At 52.3% G+C, this 20,371-nt stretch overlaps 1 protein-coding gene across 4 annotated transcripts in view; it reads left to right on the top strand.

Moving 5' to 3' along the window:
* SPECC1 (sperm antigen with calponin homology and coiled-coil domains 1) overlaps window positions 1-20,371 on the top strand; it is a 108,802-nt gene that overhangs the window by 44,933 nt on the left and 43,498 nt on the right. For all 4 annotated transcript variants that reach the window (XM_081171983.1, XM_081171985.1, XM_081171984.1 and 1 more), the window contains 4 exons: window positions 11,539-13,061; window positions 16,512-16,719; window positions 17,667-17,740; window positions 18,417-18,598. In XM_081171983.1, the coding sequence (XP_081028109.1) occupies window positions 11,539-13,061; window positions 16,512-16,719; window positions 17,667-17,740; window positions 18,417-18,598 (1,987 nt within the window). The remainder of the gene's footprint in view (window positions 1-11,538; window positions 13,062-16,511; window positions 16,720-17,666; window positions 17,741-18,416; window positions 18,599-20,371) is intronic.

Genomic DNA, 20,371 nt, shown 5'->3' with positions numbered 1-20,371 from the left:
ATTGCCATATCCTGCAGGGCCATTTCCAATAAGTTCTCCCCCAGAGGCAGTGAGCTTCTGAATACCAGTTGCTGGAAACCACAGGAAGGGAGAGCGTGGCTGTTGCGCTTATATTCTGTTTGGGGGCTTCCCTTTTGGGGCGTCTGGTTGGCGGCTGCAAGACCAGGAAGCTGGACTAGATGTGTTCTGTCCTGATCCAGCCGGCTCTGTGCTTAAGTGGACTGCCTCACGCCAGGATATCTTGGATTCCCCCCTTGCCTTGTGTTGCGTTCCCACTCAAGCGTTTCCTTGCATTTTGTTGAGGGCTGCTTTGGCAGGGGCCGTGACACGGTAGAGCATCTGCTTTGCATGCAGAAGGTCTCAGGTTCAGTCCCCACTGGCATCTCCAGGTGTTGCTGGGAGAGAGACCCTGCCAGAAGCCTTGGAGTGTTGCTGCCAGTCAGTGCAGGCAGTACTGGCCTGACTCTGTAGAAGGCAGCTTCCATTCCATTCCATTTTCCATTCCTCCCTTTATTCAGAACCACAAGGACTGAAATATTAACATTATTTTTGCAGAGAAGAGGCCGCAGCTCTTCTCAGCTCAGAAGGTCCGAGGTTCGATCCCCAGCGGGCAGCTCTTGGTAGGGCGGGATTCACATGCTGATTTCCCACCAGCAGAAACTTTTCTCAAGGACTTGTGCAAGTGAGCTGCCCCGTCTGCTCCCCGCACAACCCCCCTGGGCTCCCCCAAATTGGGGTGCTTGAGAGAACTCAAGGAGAGGTTCTGTCTGGCGAGTCCTCATGCTTGCCCTGATGGAACAATTGTTTTAGCGTGACGTTGAGCTCCTTCCTTAGAGTCCTGTGTTTGGGGCAAACCAGTGTTTAGAGTTGCATCTCTGAGTTGCTGTCCTCATTCCAGCTTCCACCGGCTGCTTGGGGTGTCATTGCAAGCCATAACTTGGGGAGCTGTGAATTTCTGGGATTGACTAGGGATCTTCTGGGGCCAACCCTGCCATTCCAGGGTTCTTCACCTCTTTTACAATGTAAGGAAATGCTGAAGGATTTGGAAATAAAAGAGTTTCAAGCCGATGAAAACTCGCACGATGCTGTTAACATTTCTTTGGTCCCTCTAACTGATTGACAGAAAATCATAACGCAGGCAGAAGAAAGTGCCTTTGTGACGAAAGGAACCTGCTTCTACCTTTTTGCAGTGGTGAGCGCACAAGTCTTTGCAGGCACCGCTCAGAATTTATTCATGTAGAAAACTATTTCTAAACCGCCAACTCGTTTAGGGAAAAGGTTGTCGCTTGGTAGTAGAATGCCTCCTTCGCGTAGGAAGGTTCAGTTCCTGGCTGCCAGTCAGTGCAGACAGTGCTGAGCTGAGAGGGCAGCTTCCTGCTGTTTTCTGAGAAGTGTGGTGATGTGCAATGAGATCATTAAAACATCATTAAATAGTTAAATGCAGAGCAAATGGACAACTTTGTCACTTTCGTAGTTTATGACAGAGCAAGCGCAGGGGAAGAATGCTCACTGCTTTGCAGGAGGGGGCGGAAAACCGGGAGATCTAATGGAGTATCCTAAAAGGGGACTGACTGGCTGGCAGGCAGGCACACTGCTACTGTTGGTCCACATTATTTATATAATCTTCGACCTGTTTAATCTGGGATAACTTTTTGCTCAATTCAATCTCTTGAGTCTAACCAGCTCGGAGCCTTGAAAAGGAGTCCTTTTCCTTCTCTCTTCCCAGCAACATTTATTTATTTGAAGTCCACCAGGTCATGTGACCTTACCTGCCTCTCAAGGGGATTTACCGTATTTTTATTTTTATTTTTTGAGTAAAGATTTGGAGCCTTTGCAGATAAGAGCCAGGCAATTACTGGCGATTCTTATCTGGCAACAATGGCATTAACATCAGTAAGGTTTTTACCCAGCTGGAGAAATCTCTCTCTCTCCTCCCAGCCTGCCCTACCAGGCTCAGGCATCCAGGCACCACTATCAGCCCCCCCAGCAACCCAGCAGCATTCCTTCCTGGGGAAGGGCCCCCACCTGCCTTGTTTGCAGCTTCCTTGCCTCTACCACACATCACAATAAAGCCTCCATGTTCCAAGGCAGTATACCTCTGAATTCCAGGCACCGGCAGATGAATAACAGAACTGAGCTTTTATGCTTTGTTGTGAATGGGTGGGTGGGTTTTGGCCGCCCCCTGTTGGAAACAGGAGACCTGGTCTAAATGCACCTTTTTTCTTCTGATCCAAGAGGGCTTTCCAGGTCAGAGACATCTCTGCACAAAACCATGGGGTGGCGGGGAAGTTAGAGCATTGCGTCATTGTCTTCAGAATCTTGGCTTTCTCTTCAAAGAGGAAATGGAGCCGGGGCAAGTTTCTAGTCCTCAGGAGCTGCAAAGAAATGCTAGAAAGGGTGGGGCAATAGCGCCACAAGCAGTGAAACCTTCAGAGGCTGAATCAGGTTTCCAGGGAACAAGGAGCACAACTGCTGTGACAAGTTTATATCTTTCCGGATGAGGCCCAGAAAGAGAAGAGTTGTGATTTTTATAATTTACTCAGGTTTCTGATATGTAATTTGCTCCTACAAAGGTCAGTGGCGGCCACAAACTGTGCTGGCTCGAAAAGGAGGTTAGCTTGTTCCATGGATGGTAAGGCGACAAGGCAGAACGGCTGTATTTTCCCTCCACCGTCGGAGGCAGTAAATGCCTTTGGGCGCCAACTGCTTGGCAGCAACTGGTTAGCCACTGTGAGAACCATTTACATCACCACACTGCCCTCACTCTCCATTAGGCCTCACTTGCCATCAGTGATGGCAACATGGAGCCCTAGCTGGCTTGATCAAAATGAGGACAGGATGGTGGCCTAGATGGTGGCCCTTGGGCCTGATTCAGTGGCCAGGCTCTTCTGGCGTCCATTTATATCTCGCTGCCCTCGCTTTCCATTTGACTTCGCTTGCTGCCAGTGATGGCGGCGTGCGGCTGAATCCGGTTAGCCACTGTGAGAGCTGGCCTCCTTTGGCCTGATCCAGCAGCCAGGCTCTCTTCCAATGTTCTTGCATTCAGGTTCCAGCCTGTCGGATCGGTGGCGAGGCCCAGAGGGCAGGCATCTCTGGAGGCCGTAGGAATGAGAGATCTGGAGGGGGCGATACCAATTGCAAACACAAACCGGCCCAGCGACTGCACACACACACACACACAGCGAGTCGGTTCCGTCTGCTCCCACCTGGGAGCTTTCTTCATACCTGCCTGGGGAGACGGCAGGCCCAGGGCAGCAAGATTAGCCACATCGCCCGGGTGTTGGCTCTCTGACTCACCCCTCTGCAAACAGACGCACGGCTCCAGGCAACGGCACGGTGGCTTCTCACGGCTGGAGTGTCTCTTCGGCACGCAAAGTCCGAGGGCCACCTGGCGGCTCCCTCCCGTCGGAGCTGGCGCCGCCCGGAGGTTGAGAAGGCCGAGCCAAGCGGTAAAGTCCAGGAGATAATGGCCCCTCTGCTATATACTTTTTCATGTGGCGCATAGTTAAACTATGGAACTCCCTGCCACAGGAGGCGGTGACGCAGTGACGGCCACCAGCCGAGATGGCTTTATTATTATTTAGTATTTATTCGATTTATATACCACCCTTTATCAAAAGATCCATGCATGGTGTACAATAGTAAAAACATTTTACGGAGTGTAATAATATAAACAAAGCATAATAATAGGCAGCATATCTGTTCTGCAGGCATCTCCCGCTTCCGCCTCCCCTCCCTGCTGGACTCTTGTCTGTCCAGCAAGCCTATGATCTCAGTGGAAACTGCTGTTGTATCTTTGCTGAAAACGCTCCTATCTGCCTCCTCTCCCCACCACAAACGCTGCCTCGGTCTTCGATAAGTCTGTTATTTGTTCCTCCCTGCCTTTCCATTTCTGGCTTTCTCTTCTTCTTATTTCCTCTCTTTGTTCTCGTCATTCTGTCTCTTTTCACTTCTTGCTTTTTGCCCTGGCCCCCCGCTTTCTGGAAATCCGCTCCGAAGCCCATAGCTGAGCAAGGGGGGGTCGATTTGCGCTCCTTGGGGTTGGCTGTCCTTGCCATGTCCCTCTTTTTGTGGGTGGGCTGAGTCCCTCCCCTCGCCAGCCCTTCATAAATTGTTCAGTTCAGCTCCACAGAAACCGACCAGAGCGCAAGGCATCCATCAGCATCAGCAAACTGTGGAACTCCCTCCCACATGAACCAGTGATGGCCACCAACATGGGCAGCTTTAAAAGAGGATTAGAGAGATGCCCTACCCCTGTTAAGACCCTGTGAAAAGCATTCCCTGTTATCCATTCACAGTGTTTAGCACTGCTATGGGGAGAGTCGAATCAGCCAATTTGGGTTTCTCTCCATCTTTTATTTCTCCCCATCTTTCAACTCACTTCTCCACATTTCTTTCTCAGTTTGCATGACTCTTTTTTAAGTCCTTGTGAAAAGTCACCCATGCTACTGCCCGGATTTCTCCTTGTTGTTGTTGTTTAGTCGTTTAGTCCTGTCCGACTCTTCGTGACCCCATGGACCAGAGCACGCCAGGCTCTCCTGTCTTCCACTGCCTCCTGCAGTTTGGTCAAACTCATGTTGGCCGCTTCGAGAACACTGTCCCTCCGTCGTCCCCTTCTCCTTGTGCCCTCCATCTGTCCCAACATCAGGGTCTTTTCCAGGGAGTCTTCTCTTCTCATGAGGTGGCCATAGTATTGGAGCCTCAGCTTCACGATCTGTCCTTCCAGTGAGCACTCAGGGCTGATTTCCTTAAGAATGGAGAGGTTTGATCTTCTTGCAGTCCGTGGGACTCTCAAGAGTCTCCTCCAGCACCATAATTCAAAAGCATCAATTCTTTGGCCTTCTTTGTGGTCCAGCTCTCACTTCCATACATCACTACTGGGAAAACCATAGCTTTTACTATACGGACCTTTGTTGGCAAGATGATGTCTCTGCTTTTTAAGATGCTGGCTAGGATTTCTCCTAGCAGGCACCATGGGCAGTTTTCCCTGATGGGATGCATTTTTAAAAACGTTTTTGCCCATAGATGCATTCCCCCCCTAACAAACATCCATGGACTCATTGCTGGGCTGGAGAACTGTGTCGAAGGAGAGCTGTGTCTCGGTTTGCATCTTGTTTCGGGAAGCGCCGTTTAGACAGGCTCATGTTTAAATGCAAACCGAACCAAATTGTACACATCTGGTTATGTGGGGCTTTTGACAGCCGCCCCTCCTCCTTGCGCTATTGCCGCTGTATATTGGGCTGCTCCCCGCTCTGTGCCCAATTTGCTGTGCATTCTCTTGAGAAACGAGAAAATTGCAGGGTTGCGAGGGCTCCCCAAGAGCCATCTAGTCCAGCCCCCTGCAATGCAGGCGTAAGCATCCCTGACGGAGGGCCATCCAACCTCTGCTTGCAAATCTCCAAGGAAGGCAATTCCACCACCATCCAGGGGAGTCCGTTCCTCCATTGAAGGGCTCTTTCCAATGGCTTTTAAGTTACAAGAAATGACTAAACATCAGTCAGTAAGGGTTGTTTGACAGTGGAACAGCCTCCCTTGGGAGCTTGTGGACTCTCCTTCCGTGGAGGTTATTATTTTTATTTTTTTATATAAATTTTTATTAGTTTTTTAACATACCATTTTCAACTGTAATTAAACATACTTTTACATCTTATTCAATTTTTTTACTTCCATCAGCCCTGTCTGAAAATTCTCCAATCTAATCTCTTAGTATGCGTTTCTTACTTTCCCTATTACATACATTTAAAACTCATGACCAATATCTCTATCTTTACCTACTTTGTAACACTTCATATATTTCTCCTTACAAAACTTCTTGTAGTCCTACTAGCGTAATTTGCTGGTTACAATAGCTCTTCAAATAGTTCATATACTTCTTCCAGTCTTCTGTAAATCTCTGGTCCCACAGGTTTCGAATACTTCCTGTCGTTTTGCCCAATTCTGCATAGTCCATTAATTTCGTCTGCCGTTCTTCTTCCGTCAGAATTTCTTCTTGCTTCCATTTCTGATCTAACAAGACTCTTGCCTCCGAGGAGGTTTTTAACCAGTGTTTGGACGGCCATTTGTCTTGGGTGCTTTAGCTGAGAGTCCTGCAATGCAGGGGTTTAGAATGGATTCTGTGATTCCTACCTGGAGATGCCTTCTGCATGCAAATATGGGGCTCTCCCACTGTACGATCAGACAGGGGGTGGTGAATAACAGGCTGGAGGAAAGATGACCAGCACACACACCCTGGCGCGCACGCACACACATACACAGACTCAGAATTCAGGGGGCTGGGAGAAAGGAGGGGGCTATTTTGCACCAGAAGGAGGCACAGAACAGCTCTGTGTTGCCTTACAGGCATAATAGAAGGCCAAAGACAAAGGGCTCAGTGTTTTTTTGCAGAGGGCGGGGGAAGGAAGGAGATAGTGCAGGCATTCTTTGGCTGTGGAGCCAACAGCTGCCCCCCCCCTTACATCCCCGGCTGCATTTCAGCATCTGCAGCTGCAGGGATCTGGGACTCGGTGGTTGCAGCCGGTATAAGCCGCCTCCACCACTGCCTTTCTGAGTGCTGGCCATAGATGCGACTATCACTGCTTCTGAAGACCTGTCGTCGGAAGCCACAAGATCCTGCTTCCCGGTCTCTCATGCGGCCCCCTGGGTGCCCACTGCAAGAACAGGATGCTGGACTAGATGGGCCACTGGCCTGATCCTGCAGGCTCTTCTTATATTCTAACGTAGAATGTGGTGCTTGTTGGCAGGATCCCCTGTCAGGGTTTTTGAATTCTTGAACCACGCTTTGTAACTTTTGCTTGCCCCTTGCAAGTCTACATGGGGCTGCCCTTGAGACTGACCCAGAAACTCCAGCGGGTGCAGAACGCCACGGCGAGACTCCTTACGGGGTCCTTGCCGCGGGATCACATTCATCCAGTGCTTTACCAACTGTACTGGCTCCTGGTGGAGTATAGGGTCAGGTTTAAGGTGCTGGTTTTGACCTTTAAAGCCCTATGCGGCCTAGGACCCACGTACCTATGGGACCGCCTCTCCTGGTATGACCCACAGAGGACCTTAAGGTCCACAAATGACAACACCTTGGAGGTCCCAAGTCACAATGTGGTTAGATTGGTCTCAACTAGGGCCAGGGCCTTTTCAGAGCCAGTGTGGTGTGGTTAAGAGCGATAGTCTCGTAATCTGGGGAACTGGGTTCGCGTCTCTGCTCCTCCACATGCGGCTGCTGGGTGACCTTGGGCCAGTCACACTTCTCTGAAGTCTCTCAGCCCCACTCACCTCACAGAGTGTTTGTTGTGGGGGAGGAAGGGAAAGGAGAATGTTAGCCGCTTTGAGACTCCTTAAAGGGAGTGAAAGGCGGGATATCAAATCCAAACTCCTCCTCCTCCTCCTCTTCTTCTTCTTCTTCTTCTTCTTCTTCTTCTTCTTCTTCTTCAGTACTGGCCCCGACTTGGTGGGACGCTCTGTCACAAGAGACCAGGGCCCTGCGGGACTTGACATCTTTCCGCAGGGCCTGCAAGACGGAGCTGTTGCGCCTGGCCTTTGGTTTGGACTCAGTCTGACCCTTACGTTTCCCTCCCCTTATGGTTTTGATCTATGGGCTACTATTAAAATGAGGCTGCATTTTAAATTATATTTTAACCTGTATTTTAAATTGTTTTTTTGTGTGTGTTTTTTTAATTTTACTGGTGTTAGCTGCCCTGAGCCTGGCTCTGGCTGGGGAGGGTGGGTATAAATAAATTTTATTTTTATTATTATTATTATTATTATTATTATTATTATTATTATTACTACTACTACTTTATGGGGGAGCGTTACAGCTCAGTTTTGCATGCAGAAGGAGCCGATGGCATTTCCAGACAGGACCAGATACTTCCCTGTCCCCCCGAACTAGAAACCCCGAAGAGCTGCTGCCAGTCCACGTCAACAACACTGAGCTAGACACACTCAGTGGTCTGACAGTACAAGCTAGCTTTCTGCTGAAACTGGCTGTTTATCCCAGACCATGAGGACTAGAAACTTGACTTGTTTTCCAGGAAAAGGGCTGCAGCTCAGAGTTCCAGGTTCAGTCCCTGTTGCCTCTCAGCTGTACCAAAGACTCCCTGGCGATCCGCTGCCAGTCAGTGCAGGCATCCCTGAGCTCAATGGACCCACAGTCTGACTTGGAATAAGGCAGCCTAACATCTTCCTGTAGCCAGTATTGGTTTGATTTCATTTACTTTTGGAACGACTGCAGCCGTGCCCCTGTGGCCAAAAACATCCCTGTGACACCAGTCCTTAAACTTGGCCCGGGGCGTTGGGGTGGCCACCAGCAGGAACTCCTGGCAGGCCCATTGGCGAAGGAAGGGCCTTGAACCCAGTTCCATTCCCCAGTTCCCCCAGTTGCATCTCTTCCCCCCTTCCCCTTCGTTCCCCACGTGGAGTTTGGCAACTGACCGGGACCCTCACCAGAGCCACAAACGGGAACGGATGACTCAGGCCGATGAACAAGCGTCCCTGGGGGGTTTGGGCAAAGCCAGATTTCCTCTCAGCCCCATCAAATATGGCAGAAGGAAGCTGGGGGCCTTCAAGAGGGAGCGACTGGCCTGGAGCAGGTTGGGCAGACGTTTCTCCGGATGAGGTCATGGAGGGCCGGCTGGTTGGAGCTGGACCCCGATCTGCCGCCAAAGCCGGTCTGCTCCCCTTTGCCAAGCCAGGAATTCCTTTGCCACCTCCAGGCTGAAAGGCTTTCCATCCACACTTGTCCAAAACGGATTGGGGGGGGGGGAGCAAGTGGTGGTGCTCTGTGTTCTTGGCTGGTTTTTTATTTGTTTGGGAAAAGCCAGGTGCACGCAGCCGCCTAATTAATGCAAGGAGGAAAACAGCTCTCTCTCGCTTGCGCTCTGTCGTTGTTTGCTTATTTACACACACACACACACACATATTTTTTCCCCTTTTTACATTTCAGCAATGTATGCAAAATGCATCACAAAACACTGCTCCTTGAAATCAGAAAAGAGTGAGGAGAAGGAATAGAAACCTGAAGAGGGAATCTCTTAGGTTTCATAGAACCATAGTGTTGTAATGTTGTAGTGTTGGCAGGGGACCCCTAGCGGTCATCTAGCCCAACCCCTGTGCGATGCAGAATAGTTTGGATGGTACTTGTTGTCCCCTTTCTGCATTTGTGTGTGTGTGTGTGTGTGTGTGTGTGTGTGGAAAGAGAAACATGGAATCATAGAGTTAGAAGGCACCCCAGCGGTCATCTAGTCCAACCCTCTGCAATATAATTATCACAGCTAGAAAACCCTTGACAGTGACTCAATAATAATAATAATAATAATAATAATAATAATAATAATAATAATAATAATATAATTTATTATTTATACCCCACCCATCTGGCTGGGCTTCCCTAGCCACTCTGGGCGGTTTCCAACAAAGTATTAAAATACAGTGGTCTGTTAAACGTTAAAAGCTTCCCTGAACAGGGCTGCCTTCAGATGTCTTCTAAAAGTCTGGTAGTTGTTGTTCTCTTTGACATCTGGTAGGAGGACATTCCACAAGGCGGGTGCCACCACTGAGAAGGCCCTCTGCCTGGTTCCCTGTAACTTGGCTTCTCGCAGCGAGGGAACCGCCAGAAGGCCCTCAGCGCTGGATCTCAGTGTCTGGGCAGAATGATGGGGGTGGAGATGCTCCTTCAGGGATACTGGGCGAGGCCGTTTAGGGCTTTCAAGGTCAGCACCAACACTTTGAACTGTGCTTGGAAACGTACTGGGAGTCAGTGTAGGTCTTTCAGGACCGGTGTTATATGGTCTCGGTGGCCGCTCCCAGTCACCAGTCTAGCTGCCGCATTCTGGATTAGCGGCACCTTCCGAGTCACCTTCAAAGGTAGCCCCACATAGAGCGCATTGCAGTAGTCCAAGCGGGAGATAACCAGAGCATGCACCACTCTGGCAAGTGAAATAAGGTTTGGGACTTTTTAGCCCAGAGTGGAAGTGAGCAAGAGGCGACATATTTAAACTTACGGCGCTTGCTCCCCCAGAAGGCAGGGGTGGCCACCATCTTGGGTGGCTTCAAATGAGGACGGGGCCAAGTCATAGAGAAGGAAAGGGCTACTGATGGTTGGTAGCCAGAATGGCTGGTCAGAGGCAACATCACTTCTGAATCCCTGTTGCTGGAGGGGAGAGGCCTCTTGTACTCGAATCCTGCTTGCAGGCTCCCCAGAAGAGAGGCATTGGGCTTGGCCACTGTGAAAACACGGTGCTGGACTTAGGTGGGCTGCTGGCCTGATCCAGCAGGCTTTTCTTGTGCTCTTAGAACAGTGTACACTTTAAGAGCGCTCTCTATAAAATATAAACTCTTCCCCTCTTTTCGCTGGGATTTTTCGGGGAGGTGGCGGCAGAATCGAGTGTGTTCCTGTCCCAGTCGATTCTCAGCACTTGGCTTTTCAGAGCTGGGGGGGCGCCTTGTTGGGGAACTGCCCGGGAGGCTCCATCTCTGTTTCCTTTTGGCCGGATCTTTCCCTCCTCCTCACAGTTCCTGGCAAGAGAGCACAGCTTGCGATCTCTCCGGGTCGCAGCCTGCCCTTGCATTCCACGCAGGGTGCCTGGGGCCTTTCCGCCAGCGAGAGGCGGGCAGGCTCCCTCTGAAGGTCATCTCTGGGGTGGAGGGAAATGGCACCCGCCTGAAACGGAGCTTTTGTTCCGCCAGGCTTCCCCCCCCCCCAGTGGAAACGTTGGCCTGCTGCCCCCCCCCCCCCAGAGTTTGCGCTCACAATTGCTGTAGTGAGCAGGTGGAGGTTGGGGCGAGAGCCAGGGAAGGGAGTAGGTGAGGGCAAGTCAGTGGATAAAACTATGCCCAGACGGAGATACCAAAAAGTGTTTCTCCCTCTCTCGTAAAACTAGAACTCATATTCCAGTGCATAGTGAAACTATGGAACTCCCTGCCACAGGAAGCAGTGGGGGTCCCCAACTTGGATGGCTTTAAGAGAATAAGTACTTGTGGGCATACAAAGAAGCTGATTGCTGGGATATTCAGGGCAGAGGGAATGGTTTTGTTGTTTGTATATTACATTTGCATGCCACCTTGTACTTCCATCGAGCTCAAGGTGGTGTGTGTACATGGTTCTCCTCTTCCCCCTTTTCACCCTCGCAACAACCCTGTGTGGTAGGTTGGGCTAAGAGATGGTGACTGGCCCCAGGTCACCCACGGAGCTTAATGGTCGAGAGGGGATTTGAACGCTGGTCTCCCAGGTCCAGTGCTTTAACCACACCGGCTGCACTAAAGTCATTCTTCACCTAGTGTGTAGTTAAACTGTGGAACTCCCTCCCACTGGAGGCAGTGATGGCCTTTAAAAGAGGACGAGACAAATTCATAGAGGAGGAGAGGGCTATCGATGGCTACTAGCCCTGTTCTCTGCCATCACTATTGGAGGCAGCAATGCTTCGGAATCCCAGTTGCCGGAAACTGCAGGGGGGAGGGTGCGGCCCTGTGTTCGAATCCTGGATGCTGATTTCCCATCGAGTCCTTACGCTCCAGGCGTTAACTGCCTTTCTCTTCCTGCTCTCCCAGGTTCGATCCCGTCGGCGAAGCGTACCGGGATCCCAGCCCCGCGGGAGCTGTCGACTGCCCCGGGCAGAGACAAGGCGGCCCTGAGACCCAGGAAGGCTCAGCCCAGCCCCACTTCCTCCGGGGCGCCGACGCCCACCAAGCACTCGCGCCCGGCCCCCAAGTGCAAGAATGAGGGGGACGCCGGCGACAAGGCCACGCTGGAGTCGCAGGTCAAGGAGCTGCTGGCCGAGGCCAAGGCGAAGGACTCGGAGATCACCAAGCTACGGAGCGAGCTGAAGAAACACCAGGACCGGGAATGGGTGCACTGCGAGCTGGACCACCCCGCAGGGGTGTCGCCAGCCGAGGCGGAGCCCCTGGTCCGCACCCTCCAGGACCAGAACCGGGCTTTCCAGAGGGAGCTGCTGAGCCTCGGAGAGGAGAACCGTCTCTTGAGAGAGAAACTCAGCCGCCTGGAGCAGTCGCCGCTGTCGGACACCCTGAGCAGCAGCGGGGGCTGCGGAAGCAGCCTGGCCACCCCCACCACGCAGGAGTCCAGCTTCGGCAGCCCCACGCAGCCCCCCGGGAACCCCCGGGCCAACAGGGGCACAGCCCCCCTGCGGAACTCGGGGTCGTCCAGCAGCGACGTCACCAAGGCGTCCCTGTCCCCGGACGCCTCGGACTTCGAGCACATCGCGGAGGCGCCCTCCAGGCCCCCGTCGTCGGGGGGCCACCCCTCCCAGGCCCCGCAGGACTCCCCCGCCGGGAGCTCCCCCAACAACGCCAGCGACCTCTCGGTGGCCTCGCTGACGGAGCGGATCCAGAGGATGGAGGAGAACCACCACTGCACGGCCGAGGAGCTGCAGGCCACGCTGCAGGAGCTCTCCGACCAGCAGCAGGTGGTGCAGGAGCTGACGGCCGAGAACGAGCGGCTGGCCGAGGAGAAGGCCCTGCTGGAGGGCTCCTTCCGGCAGCACCGCGAGAGGGCCGAGCAGCTCGGCCAGGAGAACGAGAAGCTGGCCGCCCTGCTGCAGGAACGGCCGGCCGGCGACGACGGCAAGGCCAAGACCATCCAGGAGCTGGAGCAGCGCTGCGGGGAGCTGCAGGAGAAGGCCCAGTTTGAGCGGGAGAAGCTGCTGAACATCCAGCAGCAGCTGACCAGCAGTTTGCGCGGCCTGGAGAGGGAGCACCAGGAAGCCCAGGCGGCCACCCGGGGCCTGCAGGAGGAGGCCGAGCGGCTGGGAGGCCTGCTGGAGGCGGAGAGACAGGGTGCAGCCGGCCTGGCCAGGGCCCTGGAGGACTGCAAGGTGGCCCTGGAGGGGCTGAGGATTGAAAACGGCTCGCTCCGGGCCCAGCTGGACAGCGCCAAGCAGAAGGCGGCGGACATGGACACCGTTGGGCGGGGCGGGGACCCCGGCGCCATGCAGGAGATGCTGAAGGGAGCCCGCGGGGAGAGGGACCAGCTGGAGCTGGCCTGCACGGAGCTCAGGCAGGAACTGCTGAAGGCGCACAGCGAGGTGAAGACTCTGCAAGGGCAGCTGGCCAAGGTAAAGATTGCTGGGGAGTGGGGAGAGCTCAGCGGAGCCTCCAGATGCAGGGGCAGTCTATCCCTAAATGTCGGCTGCTGCGGAGCAACGCCAGGGCTGCTTCCCTGAGGCTTCTGGCTGGCCGTTGTGAGAGACCTAGTGAACCTGCCGGGCTTTTCTGGTGTTGGTTCAGTGCCCCTGGCTGTTGCGCCAGAAGGTTGGTGGTTCGAGCCCACCCAGGGATGTTAATGTGGGCAGGATTCTTGCACTGCAGGCGGGTTGGTCTAGATGAATCTTGAGGTCCCTTCCAGCTCTGTGAGTCCATACGGTTTATCTACATGCTGCCTTAACCCCAAGGCTCCCAAAGCCAGCGAGCAGCATTCATATGCAAGAATACAAATAAAAAAATTCCTTCCAGTAGCACCTTAAAGACCAACTAAGTTAGTTCTTGGTATGAGCTTTCGTGTGCATGCACACTTCTTCAGATACATTGGTGTATCTGAAGAAGTGTGCATGCACACGAAAGCTCATACCAAGAACTAACTTAGTTGGTCTTTAAGGTGCTACTGGAAGGAATTTTTTTATTTTGACTATGGCAGACCAACACGGCTACCTATCTACTACAAGAATACAAATGAAATATACGATAAAAGCACAATATTTATAGCCATCGAAACAAAATTTTAGAAGCATCAAAATCTTGTAATCAGATAAGGTTTTCCTAGGCACTGTGCCCTGGAGGGTCACAGAAACCTTCCTTTCTAACTTGCTTCTTTGCAGGAGTGAAGAAGTCGACTGAATCACCTTTTTGGTGCTGCTTCCCTCAGACCCTGTTAGGTCCAGACCGCTCAGCATACTGGCTTTCATAGCTCATGTGCATAGAGATTTCTGCTCTCTCAGAGGGCCTAGATCTGTTGCTTTCTGGCGTTTGTCTCCGCTACGTAGCTGGACCCCATTTTCTCGTAGCGGATTTGCACCGTTTGCAAGAGGTCAGCTGTGCTGATGCTAACAGGGAAAGGAAGGAGGACTCTGGTTCCCTGCTCCCTGAATACTCAAAGTTCTGGACAGCGCGTGTAGTTTGGTCCCTCTTGCCCTGTATTATATACTTGTGAGGCAGTTTCCGCACAGGGCGTTTGCTGTGAAGTAGCCACGCTCTGCTCTCTCCCTCTTTGTGGAGCCATTAGCAAAACAACTCTATTTGGTTTCTCCCTTTCCCCCCGGAAGCTCGTAGAATCTTCACTGTTTTGATTCAGTTAAATAGAATAATAGAATCGTAGAGTTGGAAGGTACGCAAGGGTCATCTAGTCCAACCCTCTGCAATGCAGGAATATTTTGCCCAACATGGGGCTTGAACCAACAGCCCTGAGATTAAGAGCTTCATGCCCAACCAGATGCCTGTGGGAAGCCCAAGAGCCCTCTGCCCTCCTGTGGTTCCCGGCTACTGATATTCCAGACTGCCTGATTATGGAGGCAGAGCCAAGTCCTTAACCTCCATGAATTCACCCCTCCTCTCTTAATGCCATCCAAGCTGGTGGCCATACTGCCTCCTGTGGGAGGGAGTTCCACAGTCCAACAGCACCCAGAGAGCCACGAGTTAGCCACTCCTAGTACAAACAACACGGACACAGGCCGACCAGCGATCCGATTGAGTCCGAAGCCTCTCCTGTACATCCAAAATCTGGGCAACACACAGTCACAGGCTCCCTTCCCTGCAGAACTGCATCCGTTTGGACATTTAGCTGAATGACCCCTTTCACCGCAATTGCAGCAATTTCCTCCTTCCTGGTCCAGCCCTTCAGCACTTTCTCCCCCTCCTCTCCCAGACAGATGGACCTCATTAGCAGCTTGGTGGTTTGTTTTTTTTCCGAGAGAGACCAGGTGCTCTCGCTGTGCTCAGGGAAATGGGGGAAACACAATGGATGAGTGCATGTTAATTCTCTTGGCGAGTCTCGCACTCGTAACCCAAGCCTGCAATTAACCTTCGCTGCTGCCCTGCTTGGAAACCCCACCTCCCACAGTTAGGGAGCGGCCCGTGGGAAGAACTTTTGCTGGGACGAGGGGAGCTGGGATACCCTGCCAAAAATCACCACCTGATTTATAGAGAAGTGGAAACTCTAGGTGTGTTTTTGGCCGAGGTTGGCGATGACCGTAGCAAGTGGGAAGGAGTGCGATGGCTGCTGGGCTGTGTGGAAATCTGCAGAGAAGCTGATGCCCATTTAAATTTTTTTGTTTAACTGGGGTTTTAACTGCCGAAATATTTTTTAAGAAACAACAACAACCCACAGAAATCCAAAGTTTCATCCTTTCCTTCCACTTCGATTTGGGGTTGTCACCACCTACATTCCTCTCAGAGTTGAAACCGGTGGACCCATTGACTTCTGTGGGTCTTCTCAGTAACACTATTATTCCCCAGAACTGGGAGTTCTCCTGTCATCTGTTATATTGTCTGCTTCCTCCAGATTTAGTTCAAAGCTCTCCTGATCACATTCGCTAGAATCTTAGCAAGCATATTATTGCCAACTGCTGTGAGGTGCAAGCCCGTCTCTTGCCAGAGCTCCTTCTTCAAGGAAGCGGAGACCCCAATCCAAGAAGCCAAACCCTTCCTGACAACTCCCAGTATTTCCCCCGCTCTTCCTGGGACACAGCCTTTGACAGGAAGGAGCGATGGAAAGACCACCTGCATCCCAGGGCCCTTCAGTTACCTGCCCAGAGCCCCATGGCCCCTTCCAACGCCTTGAAGGCTGTGTCTGGCAGTATCAGGAGGACCGGGTTGTGGTCAGTGGGCTTTATAAGGCTTGGCAACTTCTTTCTCTCGTTGTGAGAAGAAAGCACACCTCCCGGGACATCCTGTTCCCTCCTCACACGGCTGCCTCTGTCCCCTCTCCTCACCACAAATCTCTTCCACACGGTCTTCTGAGGTTGGCAACTTGCTGGCCCAAAATCGGCGTCCAAGGTGAGGGCATGGAAACGATTTTGCAGCTCCGCTAACACAGCCTGGTTCCTGACAGTCCTGTTTCTGTATATCACACTCCTCCAGAGGTTCGTCTCCTGCAGTGAGCGAAGAACTTCCTTTTATCTGTCTCAAATCTTCCAACATTCACCTTCATTGGATGCCCATGAGTTCTGGTGTTGCAAGAGATTATTGCGGCCAGGCTATTCGTCCCTGTCCAGGAGCAGCCGGAGGTGGCTAGATTCCCCAAATAAGACAGCAAACCCAGTTTATTGGGACAGGCATCACGGAAATGGTCCTTTTCAATTAATTTTTATTTATTTAAATGGAAGCTGGTGGTCTCTGGGGAATTAAACACCGTGTGCTCTCCACCTGCACTTATCGGTGGCACCTTAGTACCGCACAGTGCAATAATAGAATAATTGTAGAGTTGGAAGAGACCCAAAGGGTCATCTAGTCCAGCCCCCTGCGACGCAGGGATCCTGGTGCGATTTCTCACCCTTTTCTCTCCCTCCGTCCAGACTGAGAAGGAGCGCGCTCAGCTGAAGGAGACCTGCGACCGTCAGGCGGACCAGCTCAGCCGAACCAACCTCAAGCTCCAGGAGAAGACGTCGGAGAACGAGGCTGAGCTCAAGAACCTGAAGGAGACCATCTTTGAGCTGGAAGACCAGGTGGAGCAACACCGGGCGCTCAAACTGCACGACAACCAGATCATCAGCGACTTGGAGAGTAGGTGGAACCAAAGGGGGGGGGGGAGGATTTAGGACAGTGTGCAGAGAGAGATTGCAAGCAGATTATGGAGTTGGCAGGGATTGCTTGAGATTCCCACTCTCCAATAAAGAAATAATTTTCAATTTAGTGCAGCCTGTTTGGGAAGGAAGCGGGGGGGGGGGGGGAGGCACAGCATGCCTTTCTCTCTCTGCAACAAGTGAAGGATGTCGTCAGGCTGCTGTCGCAAGCAACAAATATCCAATAAGATGAAGGGGGGGGCAGAAGCCTTTTGCAGGGGCAGAAACAAGGTACGAAAACAGCCGGTGGTGGTGTAATGGTCAGAATGTCAGACTAGGGCAACCAGGGTTTAATTTCTCTCTTGGACATGAAGCTCAGTGGGTGTGACTCTGGGCCAGTCACTGCACCTCTCAGCCCAGGCCTACCTCACAGGGTTGTTGCTGGGGGTTATATGAGGAAGGGGAGAACAATGCACACGCCGTCTTGAGCTCGTTGGAGAAAATTGGTGGAATATAAAGGCAATAAAATAATAAGATGATAGCTGAATTGGGGCCGGCCGGCATGTGAGATCGCCACCTGCTGGCGAAGCTGTTTTGCAAGCCGGGACAGAAGCAAATTAGCTAGGTTAGAGCCACGATCACTTAATTGGGGAATAAGCCCCACTGTATACAGTAAGACTCAACTTTTGAGTAAATGTAAGGTTGTGCTGCCAAAGGTGTTCTGGGCATCAGCATGTTTTTTAGTGTTTGGACTCTGAAGAAGGGTATAACTGCAAGCCGTTTGGGGAGCCAAAATCTGTGCCAGTGTGTGTTGATTATATTGAGTTAAATGGGCCCAGAGGTCTGGCTCAAGATAAGGTCACTTCTCTGTGTTACCTTGGCAGTGTCTTCGGTGCCCTCCCTCTCTGTCCTATCTCAGTAGACTCTTCCTACCTTCCCTCTTCCCAGGTAATCTACTGAAAATGGAAGTCCAGAAGACGGATTTGGAAAGGCAGCTGAAGACCCTGAACAAGCAGATGAAGGTGAGAAGGGAGCTCAGGGGCAGGACACCTGCCTTGCATGCAGAAGGTTCCGAGTTCAGTCCTTGACAGCATCCCCAGGTGGGGCTGGGAAGGACCCCTCACTCAGAACCACGAGGTCTGGAATCCCAACAGGTGTCCATCCAACCTCTGCTTAAAAGCCTCCAGCTTTAGAAAAAACTCAGGCGTCACCAATACGGCTGCCGCATTTCCGAAACTTAGCACCTGCTAAAAACACTTCTGTTTCAACAAGCCTGTCCAAACGAAAGTCAACGTAATTTTAATCTGTTTTAGCGTTTTAACTTTTGTATGTTTTAAAGTCGGGCGGTGAATTTGTCTCGATTTTAATGCATTATCTTTTTCAAACCCCTTTGAGGCTTTTTTTAAAAAAACCAATCAAGCGGTGTTTGAATGTCATTAAATGAATAAGTAAGAGGAGGGTCTCTGCCCGAAGGAGCTTACAATCTAAGCCTGGGAAGAGGCTCCAAACCCGGGGGAGGGTGTCCTTCTACAGCCTCCCTCCCACGCAAAGTGAGAGCGACTGCCTTGTTGTGCCGGCGTCCGCGAGAACCGATGCCAACCGCCCTCCGACCTCCCTGCGGTGCTGACCGCTTTTGTCGGGCGAGTTTCAACCACTTGCTTCCTCTCCTCTCCCCTCCCTCTTCCCCTTGGTCTCCAGGAGGACACGGCCGAGTGGCGCCGCTTCCAAGCCGACCTGCAGACGGCGGTGGTTGTGGCCAACGACATCAAGTGCGAGGCCCAGCAGGAGCTGCGGACGGTGAAGCGCCGGCTGCTGGAGGAGGAGGAGAAGAGTGCCCGGCTGCAGAAGGAGCTGGATGAGGCCCAAGGCGGGAGCACAAGGTGCGTGGGGCATGGGGCCAGTGGCTCTTTGTAGGGGTCGCAGGCACCCAGGGAAGTTTGCACTCCCTTCGCTGTCCATTCCTTCGCATTCTTTCTCTGTGTGTCCCCTTTTCCAAGCAGGTTCCGTTGCATTTCCTATTTTATTTTTGTAAGCAAAGAGCCTGTCTTCCGTGTATCGCATGTCATCCGGGGCCCTTTGAGAATCGCCTTTCCCTTTGGCCAACAACGCTCTGAATTTACTTCAGTGAACAGTACCAGTTGGGGATGTTCAGGGCAGCGTTTACTCACACAGAATGAAGGTAGACTTCCCGGGCCTGTAAATTACATGAGCTTTGCTTTGCCCATGCGCAGAAATGAAGGGATGCGGGTGGCGCTGAGGTCTGAATCACTGAGCCTCTTGGTCTTGCTGATCGGAAGGTCGGAGGTTCGAATCCCTGCGACGGAGTGAGCTCCCGTTGCTCTGTCCCAGCAGTTCGAAAGCATACCAGTGCAAGTAGATAAATAGGTACCGCTGTGGCGGGAAGGTAAATGGAGTTTCTGTGTGCTCTGGTTTCTGTCACGGTGTCCCGTTGTGCCAGAGGCTGTTTAGTCCTGCTGGCCACATGACCCGGAAAGCTGTCTGCGGACAAATGCCGGCTCCCTCGATCTGAAAGTGAGATGAGCGCCACAACCCCATGGTCACCTTTGTCTGGACTTAACCGTCTAGGGGTACTTTACCTTTTTAGAAATTAAGTCTCGTTCTCATAGGGAAAAGCACATCTGCCAGGGCTGGATGCCTGCGTCGGCAGCAAGAACAGGGTACCCGCTCTCTATCAAACTGGCCCAAGGCTGAGTTTTTCCTGCACAAACACTCTGAGTCAGCAGATTCTCCTAACAATACCCTTCCACACTCCCTTTTTCTTCTCTTCACATCCTTCTGCCTCCCACGTGGCCAAGAGAAGGAATGTAGAAATTTCTGCTTTTAATGAACCACACTTCCCCGTGTCGTCCCAACCAGGAACTGTTTGTGAACTATACAGGCAACTCCCCATTTACATGGGGCTGCCGGGAGCCTGGCAGTGGGACCCCGAAATGAGGAGCACCCTGGAGAGTCCTGGCTCGCGAGCAGACCCTCCCCAGAGGGCTTTGTTGAGGCCGCTCAGCCTTCCTGCCCAGCAGCCGACAGGCAGGGTGGCACATTGACCACTGCCACTTCCTCGCACCTGAGCAAAGCCCCGCTGCCTTTCTGGCTCACGAGGTGACCCTCCCTGGACCCCCAAAGAGGACATTCTCTTTGGGCTCTCGTGAGCCAGAGGCTTGTGCGGCTGCTCAGCTGATACACAAAGAAAGGTTTCCCACCAATCACTGTCCCTCCAGCTCGTTTCGTCTAGTTCCTTCTCATGCGCCTCACACTAAACCGTGGTTTGACGGGCTCCACAGTCCAGAGGGTCTCACCCTGCTCATGATCTGGTCCCACTTGTTCCTCCCGTCCCGCATACACAAGCAAAATGCCCGTCGTCATGGCGACTGGGATGCGTGCAAAAGTGAGCAAGGGTTTCCGGTATACAAAACACCCTGAGGACGAACTTCCGTTTCCTGCAGGAACACATTTTTTTAAGGTTGTTCATTTGGTTAATTTGAAGAGCGAACAGCAGCCGGGGGTCAGCAGAGGACCCTCTTGCTTTGCTGGCGTGAAGGGGAACTTGTTCCTAAGGGAACCCATGGGGGGGGGGTCTCTGGTGAAGGTTTATCTTCAGTTGATCTGAAGGACAGGTTTATCATCAGTTCTCAGTG

The sequence above is a fragment of the Podarcis bocagei genome (assembly GCF_964188305.1).
Source record: "Podarcis bocagei genome assembly, chromosome: 15".
Lineage (NCBI taxonomy): Eukaryota > Metazoa > Chordata > Lepidosauria > Squamata > Lacertidae > Podarcis > Podarcis bocagei.
This window is presented reverse-complemented; position numbering and strand designations above follow the sequence as displayed.